General features: G+C 28.4%; 1 protein-coding gene across 1 annotated transcript in view; it reads right to left on the bottom strand.

Annotated features, from left to right (window-relative positions):
- The window catches only part of LOC101236092 (protein CLEC16A), an 89900-nt gene that overhangs the window by 34312 nt on the left and 34946 nt on the right, over positions 1-20642 (bottom strand). The window contains exons 8-11 of the mRNA XM_065802308.1: positions 14250-14363; positions 5222-5396; positions 4788-4967; positions 2479-2504 (exon numbers count right to left, since the gene is read on the bottom strand). Of these exons, the coding sequence (XP_065658380.1) occupies positions 2479-2504; positions 4788-4967; positions 5222-5396; positions 14250-14363 (495 nt within the window). The remainder of the gene's footprint in view (positions 1-2478; positions 2505-4787; positions 4968-5221; positions 5397-14249; positions 14364-20642) is intronic.

Genomic DNA, 20642 nt, shown 5'->3' with positions numbered 1-20642 from the left:
TCTACAAGTAAAGTCAAGGAGATCCAGCATTCATAATCCTATGCAGGAAACAATGTTACACAGATTTACATCTACGCCACCCTAATAAATGACAAACAGATTCGAGGCTAGTCAACAGAATTATTCTGTTTACCTTTAAAGTCTTTGCCTAGGAGGCCATCTACAAGACAGTAGCTGGATGCAATTAATATCTGTTCAAGATGAATATTTTTATTGAGATACAATCTATAGCCTTTACTCAACCAAGAGCCTCAAGGCAGGGGAATTTTCAGAGCTTATTTCTCCAAGCTTTTACCTAAAGAAGCAAACCCTACAAGGCAGCGGGGCATGGAGCATTTAGTACTGAGTTACATGATACCAGTAGCAGGGTGATCGTGATAATCTTGAACTTGACCTGACCTGAAAAGAGTTAAAAGTAGTTACATCTTGTGAGCAGTAGTTTAAAATAATGATGGGGATATTTTGAAAAATCATTAGAAAAAACATTAGATCAAATAAAATACTAGAGATTAAAGTAAGCAAAAGTTTTATATAGTTTGAGTCACTAGTTGGTAACTGAGCACACACTGCATCATAGATTTAAAAAGAACACAAACATAAATATAGTAACTTATGGGTGAGCAAACACTGCACTAGAAGTTCAGAAAGAACATAAACATACATATAGTAACTTCTGGTGAATAAACACCAGATATTCAGACAAAACACAAATATACATAGCAACTTGCAGGTAAAATAACACAGTAACTAAGACACCTCAAACTATATTAAAGTCAAATAGAAATATATATATATATATATATATATATATATATATATATATATATATATATGTATATATATATATATATATATATGTATATATATAAATATACATACATATATATATATATATATATATATATATATATATATATATATATATATATATATATATATATATATATGCGGTATATATATATAGTAATATATATATATGCGGTATATATATATATTAATATATATATATATATATATGCGGTATATATTTATATATATATATGCAGCTGTGGTATAGTGGTAGAGAGCTCGCTTCATAAGCGAGAGGTTCTACCACTTCGATCCCCACCGCATCCCTGGTAGTACCGCACTTAACTTGTTTCTCCGCGCAGCAGCCTTGTTCATCAAGGTTCATGTTTTGGTGTTATAGAGTTGAGAGAGGGTTATAACCACAATTAAGTAGCCTCCTCGCCTGTAGTGGCCTTCTGGGCCTTGGAGAGGTGAATTTAAAAAATATATATATATATACATACATACATATATATATATATATATATATATATATATATATATATATATATATATATATATATATATATATATATATATATATATATATATACACATGTGTGTATATATATATATATATCTTAATTAAAGATCCCACTACACAGTATTTTGTAACTTTGGAGGTTTTTTTTGTTTTTGAATTTGTATTCAATGGCTGATGATTGCCGTATAGGCATGAAACTTAAAGTACCATAGAAAAAGTTGTTTTTTCTTCGTTAATATATATATATATATATATATATATATATATATATATATATATATATATATATATTTACATTAATGTAACACTATAGGCATAACAGATATTAGATAGTAGGAAGTACACTTCTTATATTGATATAAGAATATTATGACAGAAGTACACTTCTTTCAGCTTTTGCTTAGCAAGTGATTCTATAAGGCAGCAGAACATGAAAAAGGTTGCACTGGATTATGTTACCAGTAGCAAGGCAATTTTTTATGTTGACGACTGACCTGACAAAGATTGACAAAAATCAGACAAGGCTTTCCAAAAGTCATAGTTATTTAGGACCTGTTTATTGAAAAAAGGGCTTTTGGAATTGGTAAAATATTCATAAGGCAAGTTGGCTCATAGTATCTAATGTGAAAAAAATCTCTTTCTTTTAAATCAACTTTTTTTTTTAAATTTGTAAAAACATTGAAAAAGTTTATTTTTTACAAAAAAAATTAAAAAAAAAATTTCACTGGATTTTTAAGCCAGATAAAAAGTGGGCTACTGTTTTATCATTGCTACCAGCTTAAAATAATATTAAAATTGTTGCAAAAATAAATACTAAAAAAAATTCTATAAATTTGGGATTTAATAATCATTTTTATAGTTTGTGCCAACTTACCTGGAGGTGGGTTAGGTTAGCAAACTTTTTTTTTTGAGGCCTCAGAAGGATTCTAGAATATTTTTTTATAATGATATTTTTTAGACTACTCTTTAATATCTACAAAAAAATGTGCTGTTACTTTGGCTACAATACATTTAAACTCAATGAGTAGAAATAGAGGCAACTAGCCCCAATCTCTCCTACCTATGTTAGATGCATATATGTATTATGAGTACCTATATTAAAGTACACATTTAAAATACAAACCTATTAATTAAAATGTAATCAAATAATTTTTAAAAAGAATCACCTCTTCAACTTTTTCTTTTGTTTTGCCTAAAAGAAGAAACTCTTTAAGTTATTTATTGATAAATCTCCTTCCACTAAAGATCTTAAAAACTTTTTCTTATAAAAATATCTTACCTTAATAAGATTTTTTTTTTAATACTTTTTTTTTTAATATAAATAATATTATACAATAATATTATATAGTATTATTGTATAATATTTTAATATTTATGTTTTTATTAAAATCTTTTTTTAATGTTTAAAATATTTTATTCATTATTATTGTTTTATGTCTATTTGTTAACAGTGTCGTAACAGTGTCATATAATCATCAACAGCATTAAATGTTAAACACTGAATGTTACTCAGTTTTGTTCATTTTTTATCACCATTTTATTATAAATCATGAATGTAAATTTTTTCTTATTGGCAAACACATGCATACAAACGTACATGCTTTCCCAGAGTAATTATTTATCTTTTCTAATCCATTATTTTTTAATTTTTCTAAGAAAAGTCTTTGAAAGTTTTTTTTGATTATAAACTTTTTTTTATCTTTTTTTAAATACTGTTTGATTTTTTGTTGCTGCTAATTTAAAATATTACAAAAAAAACTTCTGTTTATTTTTAAATTAGTTTACTTAACAATATTAAATTATTATTAGTTTCTATATTATCTTTAACCTAATGCCCTTCCTGACATTATCCTGTTTTGCAGGTCATTGTATTTTTATTGTGCTCCTCTTAACTTTACCCAAAACTAGTATAGGAATTTTATATCAGAGTTTTCCTTCTTCTAAGTAAGTCATGGCTAAAAAGTCTCACATGCTCTAAATATGAATATGTTTAAAAAATGTCAAATAAATGCATCTATTCAACCTTATTTATTTAGAATTAACAAAAGTTAACAACTTAAGCTGTTGTTTAAGTCAAAATCACAAATCTTTTTATTATAATTTTAAAATGTTTAAAAAATTTTAATTTCAAACTTAACTGTTATCATTATTAATCACTACATTTATTAGGGTCCCAAAAAAAACATTTTAAAAAATATACGCTGCTACCTCCTTAATGTGTTCTATATGATAAAAAAAACTGGTTTTAAAAATTTTCTGTTATTTTTTTAAAAATTAAAAATATTTTTAGGAACCCCCAAAACCTTTGAAAATATATCAAGTTCCTAAAATTATCCAAAAAAAAATTCTTCATAAGTGTATCATGTTGGGTCTCAAGTGAAGCAAAATTATATAAAAATTTTAAAAATGATATTATATAAAAACAAATATGTTAGACTAAAAAGCATTAAAAATGAAGTTTATTAACTAAAAAAGAAAAAAGTGCATTTTTTACAATATTTAAAAGTTTTTTTTTACAATACTTTTTTTCAATGTTTTTCAAAACTTTTTCAATCTTTTTTTAAATATAATTTTTTTGAAATTATAATATTTTAAACTTGATAATATTAGAAATAATCAACGGTTTTGGAGGACCCCTAAAAATATTTTTTATTCAAAAATTGTTTAAACCCTATGTTTTTTTAACATATAGTTCACATTGAGGGGGTGGCAGCATGTATTTTTCAAAAATGTTGTTTTTTAGGACACCCTAACATTTATTACATTTTGTTATACTATACATTTAAATGTTGAAACTTCTTAGTCAAGATTATAAATGCTGAAACTTCTTGGTGAAAATGAATTATAAATAGTGAATTTTTAATTATATAACTTTTTTTATCTAAATTTAAATTGAATTTAAAAAAAATAATAGGTAAAAATAAAAGCTTTATTGTTAAGGTTCATATTATTAAAAATTACACAAGTCAATATAAAAAAAATTTTCTTTTGCTTATAGCACTTTTGTAAGGAACATTTAATTTGTCTTTTAAAATCTTAATAAAAAAATCCTTCTTTTTAGGACCCAGGTTGACACACTTTTAAAAAATTTAAAGATTTAAATCAATAAATTTTTGGAAATTGACATGGTAGAATAAAAAGGATTGCATATTTGAAATCAAAGTGAGAAATTTTATTTTATTTTTAAATTTTAAAAAGTGAGAAGTACTATATGAAAAAACTATTTGCTCGGCAACAGAAAAAAACCTTTTTATGTTTACTTGTTTAGTAGTTTATTAATAAAATAACTAGTTTAATTAAAAAAATGTGATAATTGATCATGACCATTGTGTATGCTTATATATTATTGTAATGGTTAAAAAAGTTTTTATAGTTGTAAAAATTTTATTTATTTAAAATGAAAGAGGAAGAAGTTGGGTAAAGAAGGTGAGGAGGGGGGGGGGAAAGAGATAACATTTAAAAATTAACTTTATACTTTCTTTCTGTACGTCATTAGCTTTTATTAGAGTATTTTCAAGTTTAAAACTTGATTTTTTTTTAGCAGCTTCATTATTGGTTTCAAGTTTTTCAACTGAAGCACGGTTAGTTTCCTCATCGATAAACACAGTTTCTAAAACACTTGGTGCACTATTTGACATGACTTCATTTAAAGTGTCTAAATAACAAATATAATAGATAACCAAATAAATTTGAATTATTTTCAATTATCTATTTGAAAATATTTAGCTTTTTTCTTTATTATTAATAAAATCTTTCATTAAAATGTAAGTTAAATTTAAAAAAATTATTTGAATATATATATATATATATATATATATATATATATATATATATATATATATATATATATATATATATATATATTACAAAAATATATTGCTAAAAAAAGTATTTATATAAAGAAATTACCATTTATATAAAATGCAGAAGATTTGAGTTTATCCTGATCAATAGAAAGAGTTCTTAATTTTGATGATAAATCATAGTTATCTTTTGTAACACCATGAGCTTCTAACTGAGATTCTAATGAGGCTGGAGGGGGTATAAAAGCTCGAGAAGAAGATGAATTGCTTGACCATTGAAACTAAAAAAATTGTAAAAAATACACAATAAAAAAATTAACATGAAGATCAAAAAAAGAAAGAAAAAGTTTTCTGATTAAAAAATATTAGCAGCAATGTCAAAGCTCCGGAGATATTTAAATTTCCAGCATTTATTGTTTAATTGTAAACATGGTGTATTAAAAAAAGAAATACACATTAGCAGTCGCAACTAAGTTCTCAGCAGTTCCCAACTGAGATGGAAAATTTGATTGGACTTCAAGGTAATGAAAGAAAGTATGGAAAGTTAAAACTTTTTCCTTGTTTTTTTTTTTCTTTTTTTAATGTTATTTCACCTCCGCAAGGCTGAGAAGGTTACTATAGTAAAGGAGGCTACCTTAACTGTGGTTATAATCCTTTTTCAACTCTGAAATACAAACCTTGACAAACAAGGCAATTGCGCGGAGAAAAAAGTGGAGCACAGTACTACCATGGATGTGGCAAGAATTGATTTTGGACCTTCTCGCTTATGAAGTAAGCGCTCTACCACTACACCACACAGCCATGCTGACCCTTAGGCTGGTCTCTAACACAGTCCAAGGGGTGCCAATGTTCAGCTTTTTTATTTCTTCATGAAATATAAAAAAAAATCAAATTAAATGCTGAAAATACGGCTGCTTATTAAATATTAAATGTTTTCCATTGAAACTTTTTTTTTAACACTTTGCATACTTTCGATGGTTATCAGACTCTTTAAAACATTCCCATGGTTCTTTTAAAAACAAGTAGTGAACAACTTTCTCTTCTTGTTCACTTAAGAAAACCACTACAATGTCCTTATTTTTGCAGAAAAAACATGTTGAAATATAATGCAAATGGTTCTAATTAATTAATAACTGAATAATAAATTTTTTTTATAACTCTGAATCAGGTAATTTTTTTAATTTTTTTTGAAGAAATGGTTTTTTGCTGCTTCAATTTAAATGGGTTTTTGAGGAGAAATATGATCAGCAATTAAGTCATTATTACTAATTAAAAGAACTTCATCAATACGGGTAAAATATTCTTTTACCTTAATTTTCTTTGATCCACTAAATTTATACATTTTAATCTTAGTGAACCAAATGTTCGAAGCTCAGCACATTCATTTTTAAAAACTTCTGTGCTATGTACAAATATAAAAAGGATGAGTTGACATTGAACACATGAGAGACATTTTACACATGGGGCAACAGAGTTTGATAAATACCACACAAGTAAAGATTATTTTATCTACACAGGGCTAGTTAAGCACCATTTCAACATTTTGTTTCTGATAAATCTGGTACCAGTGTTATAATAAATGATGCCTTTACAGATCCTTCCTTGTAATTTGATAACTAAATTTCTCCATATCTTCTCATCTTGTTTTTGATTGTTTCTACAGCATTTAAAACAAATCTAAATAGTTTAATGAAAACGTCTGAAAGAATACTGAAAATTGTAAAAAAAAAAAAGAAAAAAGATTGCCCTATAAATGGGAAATGTTTATCAAAAAATATTGTTTACAAATGCATTGTTTCCTCACAAAATAACCCTGATAAACAATATATAGCCTTAACAGAAAGCGAATGGAGAAAACGCTATACCAATCATAAACAATCTTTTAAACATAAAAAACACTCAAAAGAGACTATGTTGTCAAAAATTATTTGGCAATTAAAAGAAAAAGATATTAAATTTAAATTAAACTAATCTATTCTAAAAACTGCACCCGCCTATAACAATATTTCTAAAAAATATATACTATGTTTGCAAGAAAAATTTGAAATTATTACCCATATGGATCAAGAAAATTTACTAAACAAATCTGAATTAATTGCCAAATGCAGGCATAAAAATAACAACCTTTTAAAAATTTATAAAAACAAATGAGCAAACTAAAATTATCCTAATTTTAAATTATTATCACAATTAATTTTTTGAAAAAATAATGTTGCTTATGTAACTTTCTGGTTGTAACATAACTACAGTTTTTATAAAATTAATTATAACAATTTCAAATTCCTGTGAATTACTTTTTCTATAATTTGAACTTTTTTGTATTTTGACATTCTTCCTGATGAACTTGCTGGGAGTGAAGCAGACTGTAGAAAAAATTTAGATAAGTATTTTTACTAATTTATTTATATACGTGCATGTGTGTATATATATATATATATATATATATATATATATATATATATATATATATATATATATATATATATATATATATATATATATATATATATATATATATATATATATATATAGTACTTTTAAGCAAAGAAGTTAAAAAAAAAATTATTTAATCAAACAAAACCATGGATTTTAAGATGTAAGGATTGTAAAAACGTTTGTTTACAGTCTTGTGGTGTAGTGTTGAAAATCGTATTGTAAAACCATAATTGAGAACTATGATAATGTTATAGTGCATTTTTTTAACATAATTTATATGGTTTTTAATAATCATTTATATTTTAGATTGTGCCTTTTTATTTGTTGTTTTTTAATATTGGATTTTTCGTTATGACCATCACAGTTACAACTGTCACGACAAAATAACATAAAAATGCTAGTAAAACTTCAAATAAAAACTATGAAACTCAGCATATAATAATATCAAAATGTGCTAAATACACACACAAAATGATTCTTTTTTTTACTATGCTGTTCACTGCATAAAGTCTGACAAAGTTGTTTTGTTCAAAAGTGGTAAATAGTAACCATTATGACCGCCATGCTATGTAGAGAAAATTTTTGAAAAAGTTCAAGACTTTAATGCTGTAACTTTTGCATACTAAATTAAATGATAGTATTTCTGGAAAGTTTCAAGTCATTTTTATTTTCGGTTTATTTTTAATAGCTTAATGAGTGTCAAATGTTACAACCACCATTCTCGCGGAATTACCCATATATTTATATATATGTTTTTTTATTATACACGTTTAGGGTTTTTTATAACAGTTAAAACATAAAATTTTTGAATTAATATATCTGAATTGAAAACATATTACTTCATTATTTTTAGTTCTAATGAGACGTATAAATGTTTACTGCTTTAAAGTTATTTCTTTAAAGCTACTTTCAAACTGCTTTAAAGTTAATTAAATGACATAAATATTTTAAATTATTTAAACAATTTAAGTAGAAAAATTTTTTTCAACAAAATCTTTCACTAAATCTTTCTCTTTTTTCACTAACATGATAATAAAATAACACTTTCAAGACATTTCCATAAAATGGAAAATTCGAAGCTCTTAATTTTTTTCCTTTGGTTTCCCCAACTAACTAAAATACCTTTGCAGCATGAGTAAATTGACCAACTCTAATCATTAAAAATGTATATATAATATACAATTATACATTATAATATACAATAGGCTAATATAGAAGTGATTGGTATATATAATATAATATTATATATACAATTACAGTATTGTACAAAACATTTGCAACCAACATTAAACAATGCTAAAAAGTGTTCCTAATTTTACATGTCTTAAAAGCAAAACGAACTATACTACCACAGCAAACAATTCAGGAGTCTGGAGTCATAGCATGAGCAATCAGCTGACAGGTGACAGCACACAGGCAGAATTTCGTTGACAAGTGCCATTTTGCCGCGGACAAAACAAGTGCAACTATTTTGGTTTGTTTCATTTACTTAAGTCTGAAGTTTTTTAATAATTAAAGGAAGTATTCAGAAGTTTCCAGAAATTTCCAGAAGCATGCAGAAGCTTCCAGAAAAAGCATCTGGAAGCATCCAGTAGCATCCAGGAATATCCAGAAACATTTAGAAGCATCCAGACGCATCCAGAAGCATCGAAAAGAAGCATCTAGAATCTTCCAAAACAGGTTCACACAGGTTCATTTTACTATATAAGAGACATGTAAATCGACATATAATTCAGTCAGTATATGGAAGTCAATCAGTCAGTATTATCAAGACAGTTTATCAAAGTGAGTTTTATCAAAGTGTTTTATCGAAGAACATCAATACAAGAAGTGAAATACAACAAGTGTTTCATTACATCAATACAGTTCACATCCAACCTAGACGTTGTGTTCCACAGAGCATTATTGTATCATCACAAGGTAAATGTAACACTGTAAGCCTTGAGAAGCGTGATTATTTATTTTTATTATTTTTATGACTTTGAAAAATGGCTCCCGGCAGTCTTGGATAGGAACTAAGAAAGAAAATTATTGACGATTACGTGAGTGGAATGTCACAAAAAAGTATTTGTGATAAATATCGCGTCAAAAAATGGACCGTATCAAGATTATGTTCCAAATATCATTCTACGGGGAAGTTGGCAGCAGATAACAAAGGTGGAAGACTGCGTTCAACCACTTCTAGAGAGGATTCTATGATCGTCAGATCCGTTAAGAAGGATCCCTGGATATCATCAGTCGAGATACAAAAGCAATTAGAGCTGCCTGTATCGGACCGAACAATCAGATGATGTGCTGTTGAAGCCGGATTGTTTTCTCAATGCCCTGCAAAGAAACTGCTGATTTTACTAAAAAACCAGAAGAAAAGACTCCTGTTTGCTACATCTCATATTGACTGGAATGTGCAGAAATGGCGAACTGTCCTGTTCAGTAATGAATTGAAGTTCAACATCATTGGGAGCAATGGCATTTGCCGTGTACGTTGACCAGCAGGAAAACGCCTTGATATACCTTAATTTCATAAGACCGTGAAGCATGGTGGAGGCAATGTAATGGTCTGGGGGTGTTTTTCTGCTAACGGTCTAGATCCAATACATCGAAATGATGGAATAATGGGCTGTTTCATGTATAAAAATATCCTGAAAGATGTTATGTTACCTCATGCTGAATGGAATATACCAATAAAATGGGTTTTTCAGCAAGACAACGATCCGAAACACACTGCAAAAGTAGTCAAGCAGTGGTTCCAAGACAACCACCTATCGGTGATGGATTGGCCGCCTCAATCTCCGGATCTCAACCCTATCGAGAACCTGTGGGAGATCGTCAACCGCAGAAATAATTGTGAAGGTGTTCGTAATAAGGATCAACTGTTTAAACAAATCCAAAAGGCCTTGGCAGCGATTCAACAAAGTTTCATTGGTCACCTGATTGAATCTATGCTTCGAAGATTCAAGGCTGTGATCGACAACAAAGGATTCGCCACGAAATATTGATAGCGAAAATCACATTTTGTCGAGTTGCACTTGTTTTGTTCAGAAGGAAATCAACTTTTTTTAATACTTTTGATTAATTTATTAATTTTCGTGTACAAATAATGAACTTTGTGATGAATAAAACTTGAAGAACTTTGTCTCTAAACAGTTACATAGTTATTTCTCTAAATTAAAAAAATGCAGCACTTTTATATAAAGAAACTAAGTTAGCATTATTTGGTTGCACTCGTTTTGTCTAATACTGTATATATAATATACAATAGGCTAATATACAAGTGATTGCTATATGTCATACCCAAATTTACAAGTGCAAAACCTCAAACTCAATATGCAATTTATGCTCATGTACTGTTAATAAGGTAAGAAGGTGTAAAAGATTGTAATTGATGCATACATTTTTCTTGATTAGAACAGTTGAATACTGAAATAAACTGAAAAAGAATTATTTTTATAAACAATTTTTAATACAAAAAACAATTGTCAGAAATGTCAGAAACAATTAATTCTAAAGGCTGCTATATACATATCATATATATATATATATATTTCTTAGGCTATGATTTTGAATCTGTTTAAAGCACTGATAATGACATAATACTAAATTAAAAATAGATTAGAGCTTAAATGCAACTGACAGTAAAGGTTTATCGCTTCCAGTACATATAAAAATCTGCATGAAATATCATACATAGAATTAGGGTTAGGGTTTCAAAGCCTAAAGTCTCTTATTTTTCTACAATTTTAGTTTACAAGTTTTTTTTTTTTTTTTCTGATTTTTTTATTCTGATTCACTCCCGTCAAAGCTGCAAAGCAATCACTATTAAGTTACTAGAAAAAGGAGTTACTAGAAAAAAAAAGTTATAGAGCAAGGAAACGGTTGACATAAAGAGGCTCAAGACTTAAAAAGTTGAAGGTTGTATGAGTCAGGAAATCATTAAGATGGGAGAGTTCCAATGGGCTGAAGTGCGGAGAAAAAAGCTAGACGAATAAAGGTTTTTGGATTATGCAGGGACAGATACAGTAAAAGAATAAGACTTTGATGAATGACGAGTAAAGCAAGAATGAGTTTTAGTTGATGGAACTAGAGATGAAAGCTCTTTTGAGCAGCAACCATGATAGTATTTGTAGAAAAGACAAAGAGATGCAACTTTACGATTACGGGAAAGAGGCTCAAGCTTAGCAGATAGACCAGGTCCAACTACGTTTACAATGCAATGTCTAGAAGAGAAAAAGCATTATTAGAAGAACCAGACCAAATATGACAACAGTATTCCATACAGGGATGAATAAAAGATTTGTAGAGGTAGAGAATGGAATCAGTGGAGAGAAAATGATGAGCATGATAAAGAGAAGCAACCTTAGCAGATGCTATATTAGCAATCGATTGTATATATGGTTTCCATGAAAGGTCAGTAGTAAATGATAATCCAAAAAGACATAAAGATGAAGACTCAGTGAGAGGGTTACCATTCATTAAAATTGGAGTTAAAATTTACTGTGAGTCCCAATCTGTTACAGAAGTGAGATCAGATTCAAGATCGGGTGCCTGCTCTAAGCAATCAAAAAGAGAAGACTTTTTTGTCAAGATAGTATAAAATTGAGTCATAAGCAAAAAGAGCTACTTTAGATGTCAGGTTGTCTAGAAGATCATTATAAGAAACAAAACAGGACTAATAAAGAAGAGTGTTAGCCTTCAAGTTAGAAAGAAACAATTTGATAATCTCAAAAACTTTCCCAGATACACCATATGAAATAACCTCATAGAGGACCAGCATGCCAAAATTTGTCAAAAGCCTTAGATAAGTAAGGAGCCATAGCCCTAGCCTCTCTGCCTCCATCTAACGCACAATAAAATCCTCAGTCACAGCAGCTAGTAAGTTATCCGTAGTGCTGAAACTGTATTAATTGTCTGACAGTAAGTTATTTGACTCAAGATGTGACGTGAGAATATTGTTTGTCAAAAACTCAAAGACCTTGCTAATAACATAAAGAAGACTGATTAGATGATAATTTAATAATTTTGTAAAAATATGATAAGAATGTTGTCTGGAACACAAGCCATAGAAGGGTTTAATAAATATATGACTTTAACAACAGAAGCTGGAATGACTTGAATGTCTAACAATAGGTTAACCTGTTTAATCGGAATGGAAGGAGAATGGCCACAAGATTTGAGAGCGAATTAGAAGAAAAGTTCTTTGCAAATAGTTCTGTCTTATCCTTGGAAGAGGTAATAAGATCAGTCCCATGAATGAGAGATGAAATGTTAGACTTACCTTTGTTAACAACGCTGTTGAAAATTTTACAAAAGTTTCTAGAGTCTAACTTCTGAGATAAGTTACAAGATAAAAGACATCAGTTCAAGGACCATCACAAAGAAAATCACAAAAGGAATCCCAATCAGCTTTATGGTAGTAGTAAGTGGTGTGATGATAGGGTGAGTCCGAAAAGGAAGTACAATATAAAAGATTTTAAGTGATCATGGTCAGAACCACCTAAAGGAGAAAAAGGAGAAACTGAACACAAGCTAGGATCAGTGACCAAACATAAATCAAGGAGTGAAGGTAAATGATTAGGGTTGTCAGGAAAACAAGTCACAAAGTCAACTATCTGAGTAAGAGATTGAGAAATGCAGAAGTTATAGGCTCTAGTGCGAGCAGGGTTAGTGGCATTAGACCAAGCCATTCAGTGTGATAAGCTTTTAAGTCACCAATAACAACAATATTGGCAGAGGGGTATTGAAAGAGGGCATGGTCAATTTGATCAGAAATTATATTTAAAAGAGTGTAGTCTTGGGAAGAAGGAGAACAATAAAGAACAAAGAGAAAGGTGATAGATTGAAGAGGTGCTAAGCGAAAGTACATAAAAGAATGGTCAAAGGATTTGAACCTGATTTCACGACAAATAGGTGAATTGTTACCACAGAGTTTGGGAAACCTTACTACCAGCCTGCCTCAGAACTATTAAACTGAGTTTTAGAGCTGTACCCTTATTAGGAGATAACAGGAAGAGTTGCATAGCCATTATAAAGGAGGAACAAGCAAAAATCTATGAGAAAAGTCAAGAAGATCCAGCATTCGTCATCTTAGGCAGGTAACACAGATTTACATCTATGCCAGCCTAATAAATGAAGAAGGGGTTTGAGGCTGGTTAGCAGAATTATTCTGCTTACCCCTAAAGTCATTGCCTAGGAGGCCTAGGCTAAGTAGCTGGATGCAATTAACATCTGCCCAAGATAAGTATATTTATTAAGACATCATCTTTAGCCTTTAATCAACCAAGAGTCCCAATGCAGCGGATTTTTAAGTCAAAGTTTGTTTCTCTACAAGGCAGCAGGACATGGGGCAGTTAGTACTGGGTTACATAATACCAGTAGCAGGGTGATCTTGATGATCTTGTATTAAAATGAAAGAGAAATGAAAATATTTAAAAAAAACTGTTAAATATTTTACAAAATTTACTGAATATTGTAAAGTATATAAAAATTGTTTATTTAATTATTTACTAATTATTTTTATATTATTATTAACTTACTATTATTTAACTTTATTATTTAATTAACTATATAATTAAGTTATTAGTATTATTCATAAAAATAATTCTAATATTCCATGGAAATATTAAAAATGGAAAAAGTTATATAAACTAAACTTTCAAGTTATTTTTAAGCAAAATCAGCACAACAGCAAAACTTTAAGTTACCTTTGTTTCATCATTTGTGGTTGTTTGATAAGCTGTTGTCCTTATTTCATTTTCATTGAAAATAACATCTACAATAGCATTGACCAATGGTGAATGATTCATAATTAACATGTGCTGCAAAATTATTTAAATAACATTTTTAATCAACTGACATTTAGTTGAGTCAAAAGGCATTAAATAAAAAAAGACAAAAAAGCATAAAATAAAAAGGCAATTTTTTTTTTTGGTTATATTTGATGCAGGTAATCTGCGGTACTTGACCTAGACTGAGCAATGTATCACAGAGACTCACAGAGCTCACAGAGAAATATGAAAAATTTCTATTAAAAAAACTTACTATATAAAAGTGGATAAGTAATAAAAACAAAGAAAAACAAACAGATGTTTGGAATAAACACAGATTTATTTTAAGAAGAAAAGGCTTATACACAAATCATAATCAACAGTAATTTTATAGCTAAAGTATACCTAAAACAAAACAGAACACGTAAGTAAACATAAATCTTCAATAAATACAAAAATTTAACTTACTTTAAAAGAAATATACATATATCAGTATATTTAGATATATCAGTATATTTAAAATAAATAAATAAAAATGATAGGAGGTATAAGATAAAGAAAAAACTTATTTGCTTTTATGTAACCATAATTCATGTAGTAGTGGTAATAAACTTCTCCTCAGAACCCCGTTTATTATTACCAGCATTTCAAAGAGGCTCAGCACCAATACCTTGTTTATCCAATCAGATAAACACCATTACCATTTATGCTTTACCCCAAAAAAACATAAAAGCATAAAATAAAAAGGCATATAAATTTTAGATTCTTCTTAAACTTTCAATTTCTGTTTTACCTCAGAACCAACTTTCTAATAATGGTAATTCATTAGTCTGAAGTTGCTTCTGAGCTAAGACAGAAGATATTAAGTTTGAAGACATTAACTCATAGTAGATTAAAACAAGCGTACTAATAATAATTTTTCTTATGCCATTATGGAACAAGATAAATTCAAAATAAAAAAATATGTTATCAGAAAAAATTGTGTCTTATGAAACAAATAATGAAGTCCTTTGGTTTGCTAAAATACTAAATTTTACAAAATTCTTTTAAAAATGGATTTCAATGACTAAATAAAAACTTTTTAGTTTGGAAGATGCTACAAAATAGAGTTAGTTGAAGAATTTCAATCTATTATCAATTTTTGTCATTGGAAATGTCAAAAAAAAAAGTTCTAACATAAAGAATGTCCCAACAAAAAAAAATGTTCCAACAATTAGAGCTATACAATTATCAAGCTTAACAACAGCAACAATAACTTGCATAGCTAAGCGAAAAACAAGTAAAAGAACCATTTATGGAAGATCAGAAAAAGGTTAGAAAGCAGTTTGTAAGCAGATGTATTGGTAAGGAGCTGGAAAAAAAGAAATCTTGTAACATACACAAGAAATCTTGTAACACACACAAGAAAGGTATATAGACTATGAAAAAGAAAACACAACCAATTTTCTCCATTTGAAATTTAATGCCAGCGCACAAAAGCGCTGGCAGGATGGTTATTTTCAAGTTAGCCTGCACAATTAAATTTTTTTTTTTGTTGCTATTTAATATAAAAGTTTTTGAAGGAGTGTGGGCGAACATGAAAAGAATTAAGCACGAAAGCACTGACTAAACAGAGAAGACTGCACCACAGATGTTTCAATTATATTCGATTTTTGTTGATAAGTTAATCACTTCTTTAACTACAACTCCATTAAGTGTAAAGAACAATTTCAGTTATCGAGATAAAGATCCCATATATTACCTAGATTAATCTAGGTAATGTCCTATGTAACCTACATGTTACCTTGGTTTTGTTCTTGAATTTTAAATTTCCTTTCCTTTTCTTGTCACACATTGAGTAACGAATGACTTCAATTTATTCAAGGCAACAAAAATCATAAATAAGAACTTCATTCTAAAGTCTAAAATCTTATTTCTGGTTTTTTGCTCCTAAAGCTGTTGCACTTTCATAAATATTTTTTATTGTAGTCGTGAAAGAAAATACTTAAATCTTTATATTTGAAGCAAGTTTGGTTCCACTTATCTTAATTTTTTTGAAAACAACCAAATTAAAGTTTTACATCTAAATTTTATTGAATATTCAGCAATCTTTCTAAATTTTATTCTAAAATATTAAAAACTTAAATGTTTGAACAATAAATGATATTCTAAAGTTGTCTGTTAAGTAGTAAACACATCTTCATTCCTAATATAGTGGCCCTGAACAACCACATCTGAAAATTAAGTGATTGATAAATTATCGACTAATAGTAAAAGCTATAAAAGCTTTGTTGAAACTTTATTGAGCTACTTCTATATATGTCTTAATAAAATCATATTTGCTCGAAATTATTTTTAAGTCATAAAGTTGAAAATATCATAACTAAAAGTATTTAAATATGATTTTTTTTAAACCACTATAATGCCTGCGCAATTGCGGAAATAATTGGTTGATGCTTTTTATTAGTTTTAATTGTTCTTTATTTTTTCCAGGACATAAGTCGATATGCATAGTCAACTAGATAACTAATTCATAGAATGCTCATAGTTAATACAAAGCCTGTGGGTTAATCACATGCTTAATCGCAAGTTGCATTGCCTGCTACACAACTACTAAAATGCCCACGGGCTACCTGCCCCTTACATAGCCCGCTATTTAACCTACTGCCAAACTTCTACAATGCTCGCTGAATACCCAGCCACTACGTATAAAATATAATTTAGAATAAAGTAAAGTATTACATAAAATATAATTTAAAATAAAATGTAAAATATAATGTAAAAAATAATGTAAAGTATGATATAAAATACAATGTAAAATATAATGTAAAGTACAATGTAAAATAAAATGTAAAATCAGTAGTTATACACCTAATTTTATTTGACGTCAAAATGAAATGGTAAAATTTTAAAACTTTTTCAATACTTTATTAATTCTAATTAATAGTTATCATGTTAACTATTCAATTGACATGTAGTTTCCTTTAAATTTATTTTGTATGTCTGATTATATATAACTTCATAACATCTATTTTATTTTGATTTTTTTTGTTGGTCAAAAGTTAAGGCTTGCTGCTTTATTTTTAATATTGTAATATATTGATGATTTTCTTTGATATTTTTGAGTAAATTTTCATCAGCATTTAATGACTCTAAATTTTGTATTTTTTATTTTGAAATAGTACTAATAAAAACACGAATTAATTAAATAATAAAAAAGTTACAAAATAAGCAAAAAAACACAGCATGAAACTCCAAAATCACGGTCGAGAATCTCAGAAAAAACACACTACGAATCTATTTTTCTTTGAAACCATGGACTCATCATCAAATAGCCAATAAGCTAAATATTGCATATGTTGTATGGTTGTTGCACATATTTTAAAACATTATACTGAAACAGGTGTCATTAAGGATCGGCAATGATCAGATTGGCCAACTATAACAACACAAAGAAATAAACCTTTATTAATTCGCTTAACGAAACATGACAAAAAATTATCATCAAACACTCTGGCATAATTGTTATTTCTATGAAGAATTCTATATGTGGCGTTCTGCATGCAAAAAGCCAAGACTTTTAAAAAATAGCAAAAGGCAAGTATTGTCTGGTGCAATCAGCATAAAAATTAGTCTGATTGCAAGTGATAAAATGTTATATTCTCAGACAAAATAAATGTTGAGGTAGATATGCGAAAACGTCGTGTTATGTTACAACGATCACCTCAAAGAAGATTTAATTCAAATTGTACATTAAAATGAACCAAGCAAGACAGTGGCAGTATAGACTTTTGGGCTTGCATGAGTTATGCAGGACTTGGATGCTACCAATTATTTGAAGCTTGACTTTATGCTGATAGATATATTGAAATTTTAGATAACTGCTTTCTTCCCTCAATGGATATATTTAAAGAAGAAAACAGCAATATCATATATCAACAAGATGGTGATCATCATGCCATACTGCAAAAATATCCAAACAATGGTTTGAAGACAACCAAATTTCAATAATGTTGTGGCCTGCAAAAAATCCAGACTTTATTTGTATCAAAAATTTATGGTAATAATTAGATTATCATCTTGGAAAAATTGAAATTTCAAATGTTGAACAACTAAAAATTGAAATAAGGATATTGCTTGACAATGTGCCTAAAGAAATTTCGAAATCTTGTAAATTCAATGCCAAAGAGAGTAAATCAATACTCACTACAGAAAGGTGGTTCTACAAAATATTGAATTTTTTTTTTTTTTATGGTTTTCTATTTGTAAATTATTGTTTTAATTTTTTATTTAAAATATATCCTTAGCTTTTGTCAAATCCAAAATCATCAAATACAAAAAATTTTTTTTAGACTAAGATGATTCATTATTTTTTTCATTTTGGTACCAAAATCATTATGTTTAGATTTTTTTCAAGATTTCCATAATGCATATAGGTTTTACCTATATTATTAAAAAATAAAAATTTAAATAAAATTAAAAAAAAAATAAAAAATTTTAATTTTTTTTTATTTTGAATTAATGTTAATAAAAATCTAATTTATGGCAAATAGTGTGTATATATTCATATATCAGAGGCTATTTTAGACCATTTTCCACAGTGCCAACCCTATTTATGCGCCAATTTGGGCGCATTGCTGAATGGCAACCCTGATTCCGAGGGTTGTGTATATATATATACACATATATGTATATCTATCTATCTATATATATATATCTATCTATCTATCTATCTATCTCTCTCTCTCTCTCTCTCTCTATATATATATATATATATATATATATATATATATATATATATATATATATATATATATATATATATATATATATATATATATATATGTATATATATATATCTATATCTATCTATCTATCTATCTATCTATATATATATATACATATGTGCTAGAGCCAAGCCAGTCAGTATGATATGCATTAAAGTCAACAATATCAACAATATTTGGAGAGGTTTAAAGAAAAAGAGCATGGCAATTTTGATCAAAAGAGTGCAGTCATAAGAAGAAGGAGAACAACAAAGAACAAAGAAAAAGGTGATAGAGCGAAGAGATGCTAAGCGGAAGCACATAAAAGAATTTAAACTTAATTTCTCAACAAATAGGTGAATTGATGCATAAGTATACGCCAAAGCCAAGCTTGTAACAAATAGAGTTTTTGTGAATTCAAGGATATTACACATCAATACTAAGGTTTGAAGTAGGAATACTGAATTTAAAATAGTCTCACAAAGAGAAAATCTGGTGAATTTTGCTGATGGAAGATTACTTCAAAGACCACAAATATTTGTGAAAGACATGTTGAAACAGTTAGATAAAGGAAATAGTTTTTTATGTTTAATATTTTGGTTTACTTAAGGCAAGATTTAAGTTTAAAGAGTTTAAAACTCAATCTTATCAATAAGTTTATCAAGAGTTTAAAACTCAATCTTATCAATAAGTTTAAAACTCAATCTTAGAAAAAGCATGGCATCACAAGCTATGAGCTATGCAGTTGTTTCAATCCGGTTATAAAAACCTAATGTTGTAACATTGGGCTCCTCATGTGGCCTTGACAATGCACATTAAAGCATTAGCAGGGACACCATCCATGCGAAACATGGCACTGATAATATTCTGATATTTCACAGTTGATAATGAAACTAGCCTTTCCGAGGGCCACCACAGTTTCAGGAAACCTTACTATCAGCTGGCCTCAGAACCATTAAACTGAGTTTTAGAGCTGCACCTATTAGGAGATAATAGGAAGAGTTACATAGCCACTATCAAGGAGACACAATCTATGAGTAGAGTCAAGAAGATCCAGCATTCATCATCCAAGGCAGGAAACAATGTAACACAGATTTACATTTACACCAGCCTAATAGATAAAGAAGGGGTTTCAATGCTGGTCAGCAGAATTATTCTGCTTATGTCTCAAGCCTTTGCCTAGGAGGTCTCCTACAAAGAGTAGCTGGATGCAGTTAACATCTGCCCAGGATGAGTATTTTTATCAAGACACTATCTCTAGTGGTTACTCAACCAAGAGCCCCATTGCAGGAGAATTTTAGCTGAATGCATTTAACACCCGCTCAATATGAGTATTTTTATCGAGACATTATCTCTAGCCTTTACTCATCTAAGAACCCCAAAGCAAGCGATTTATAAGTCGAAGTTTGTTTCTCCTAGCTTTTGTCTAAAAAGCAAAAACCCTATTAAATAATCTTTATCTAACATATATAACTTTACCTGGTTTTATATATATATATGTATATATATATGTATATATATATATATATATATATATATATATATATATATATATATATATATATATATATATATACAGTCTTTT

This window comes from Hydra vulgaris, chromosome 08 (assembly GCF_038396675.1).
Source record: "Hydra vulgaris chromosome 08, alternate assembly HydraT2T_AEP".
NCBI lineage: Eukaryota > Metazoa > Cnidaria > Hydrozoa > Anthoathecata > Hydridae > Hydra > Hydra vulgaris.
Note: the sequence above shows the minus strand (reverse complement) of the source record. Positions and strands in the feature narration are given on the sequence as shown.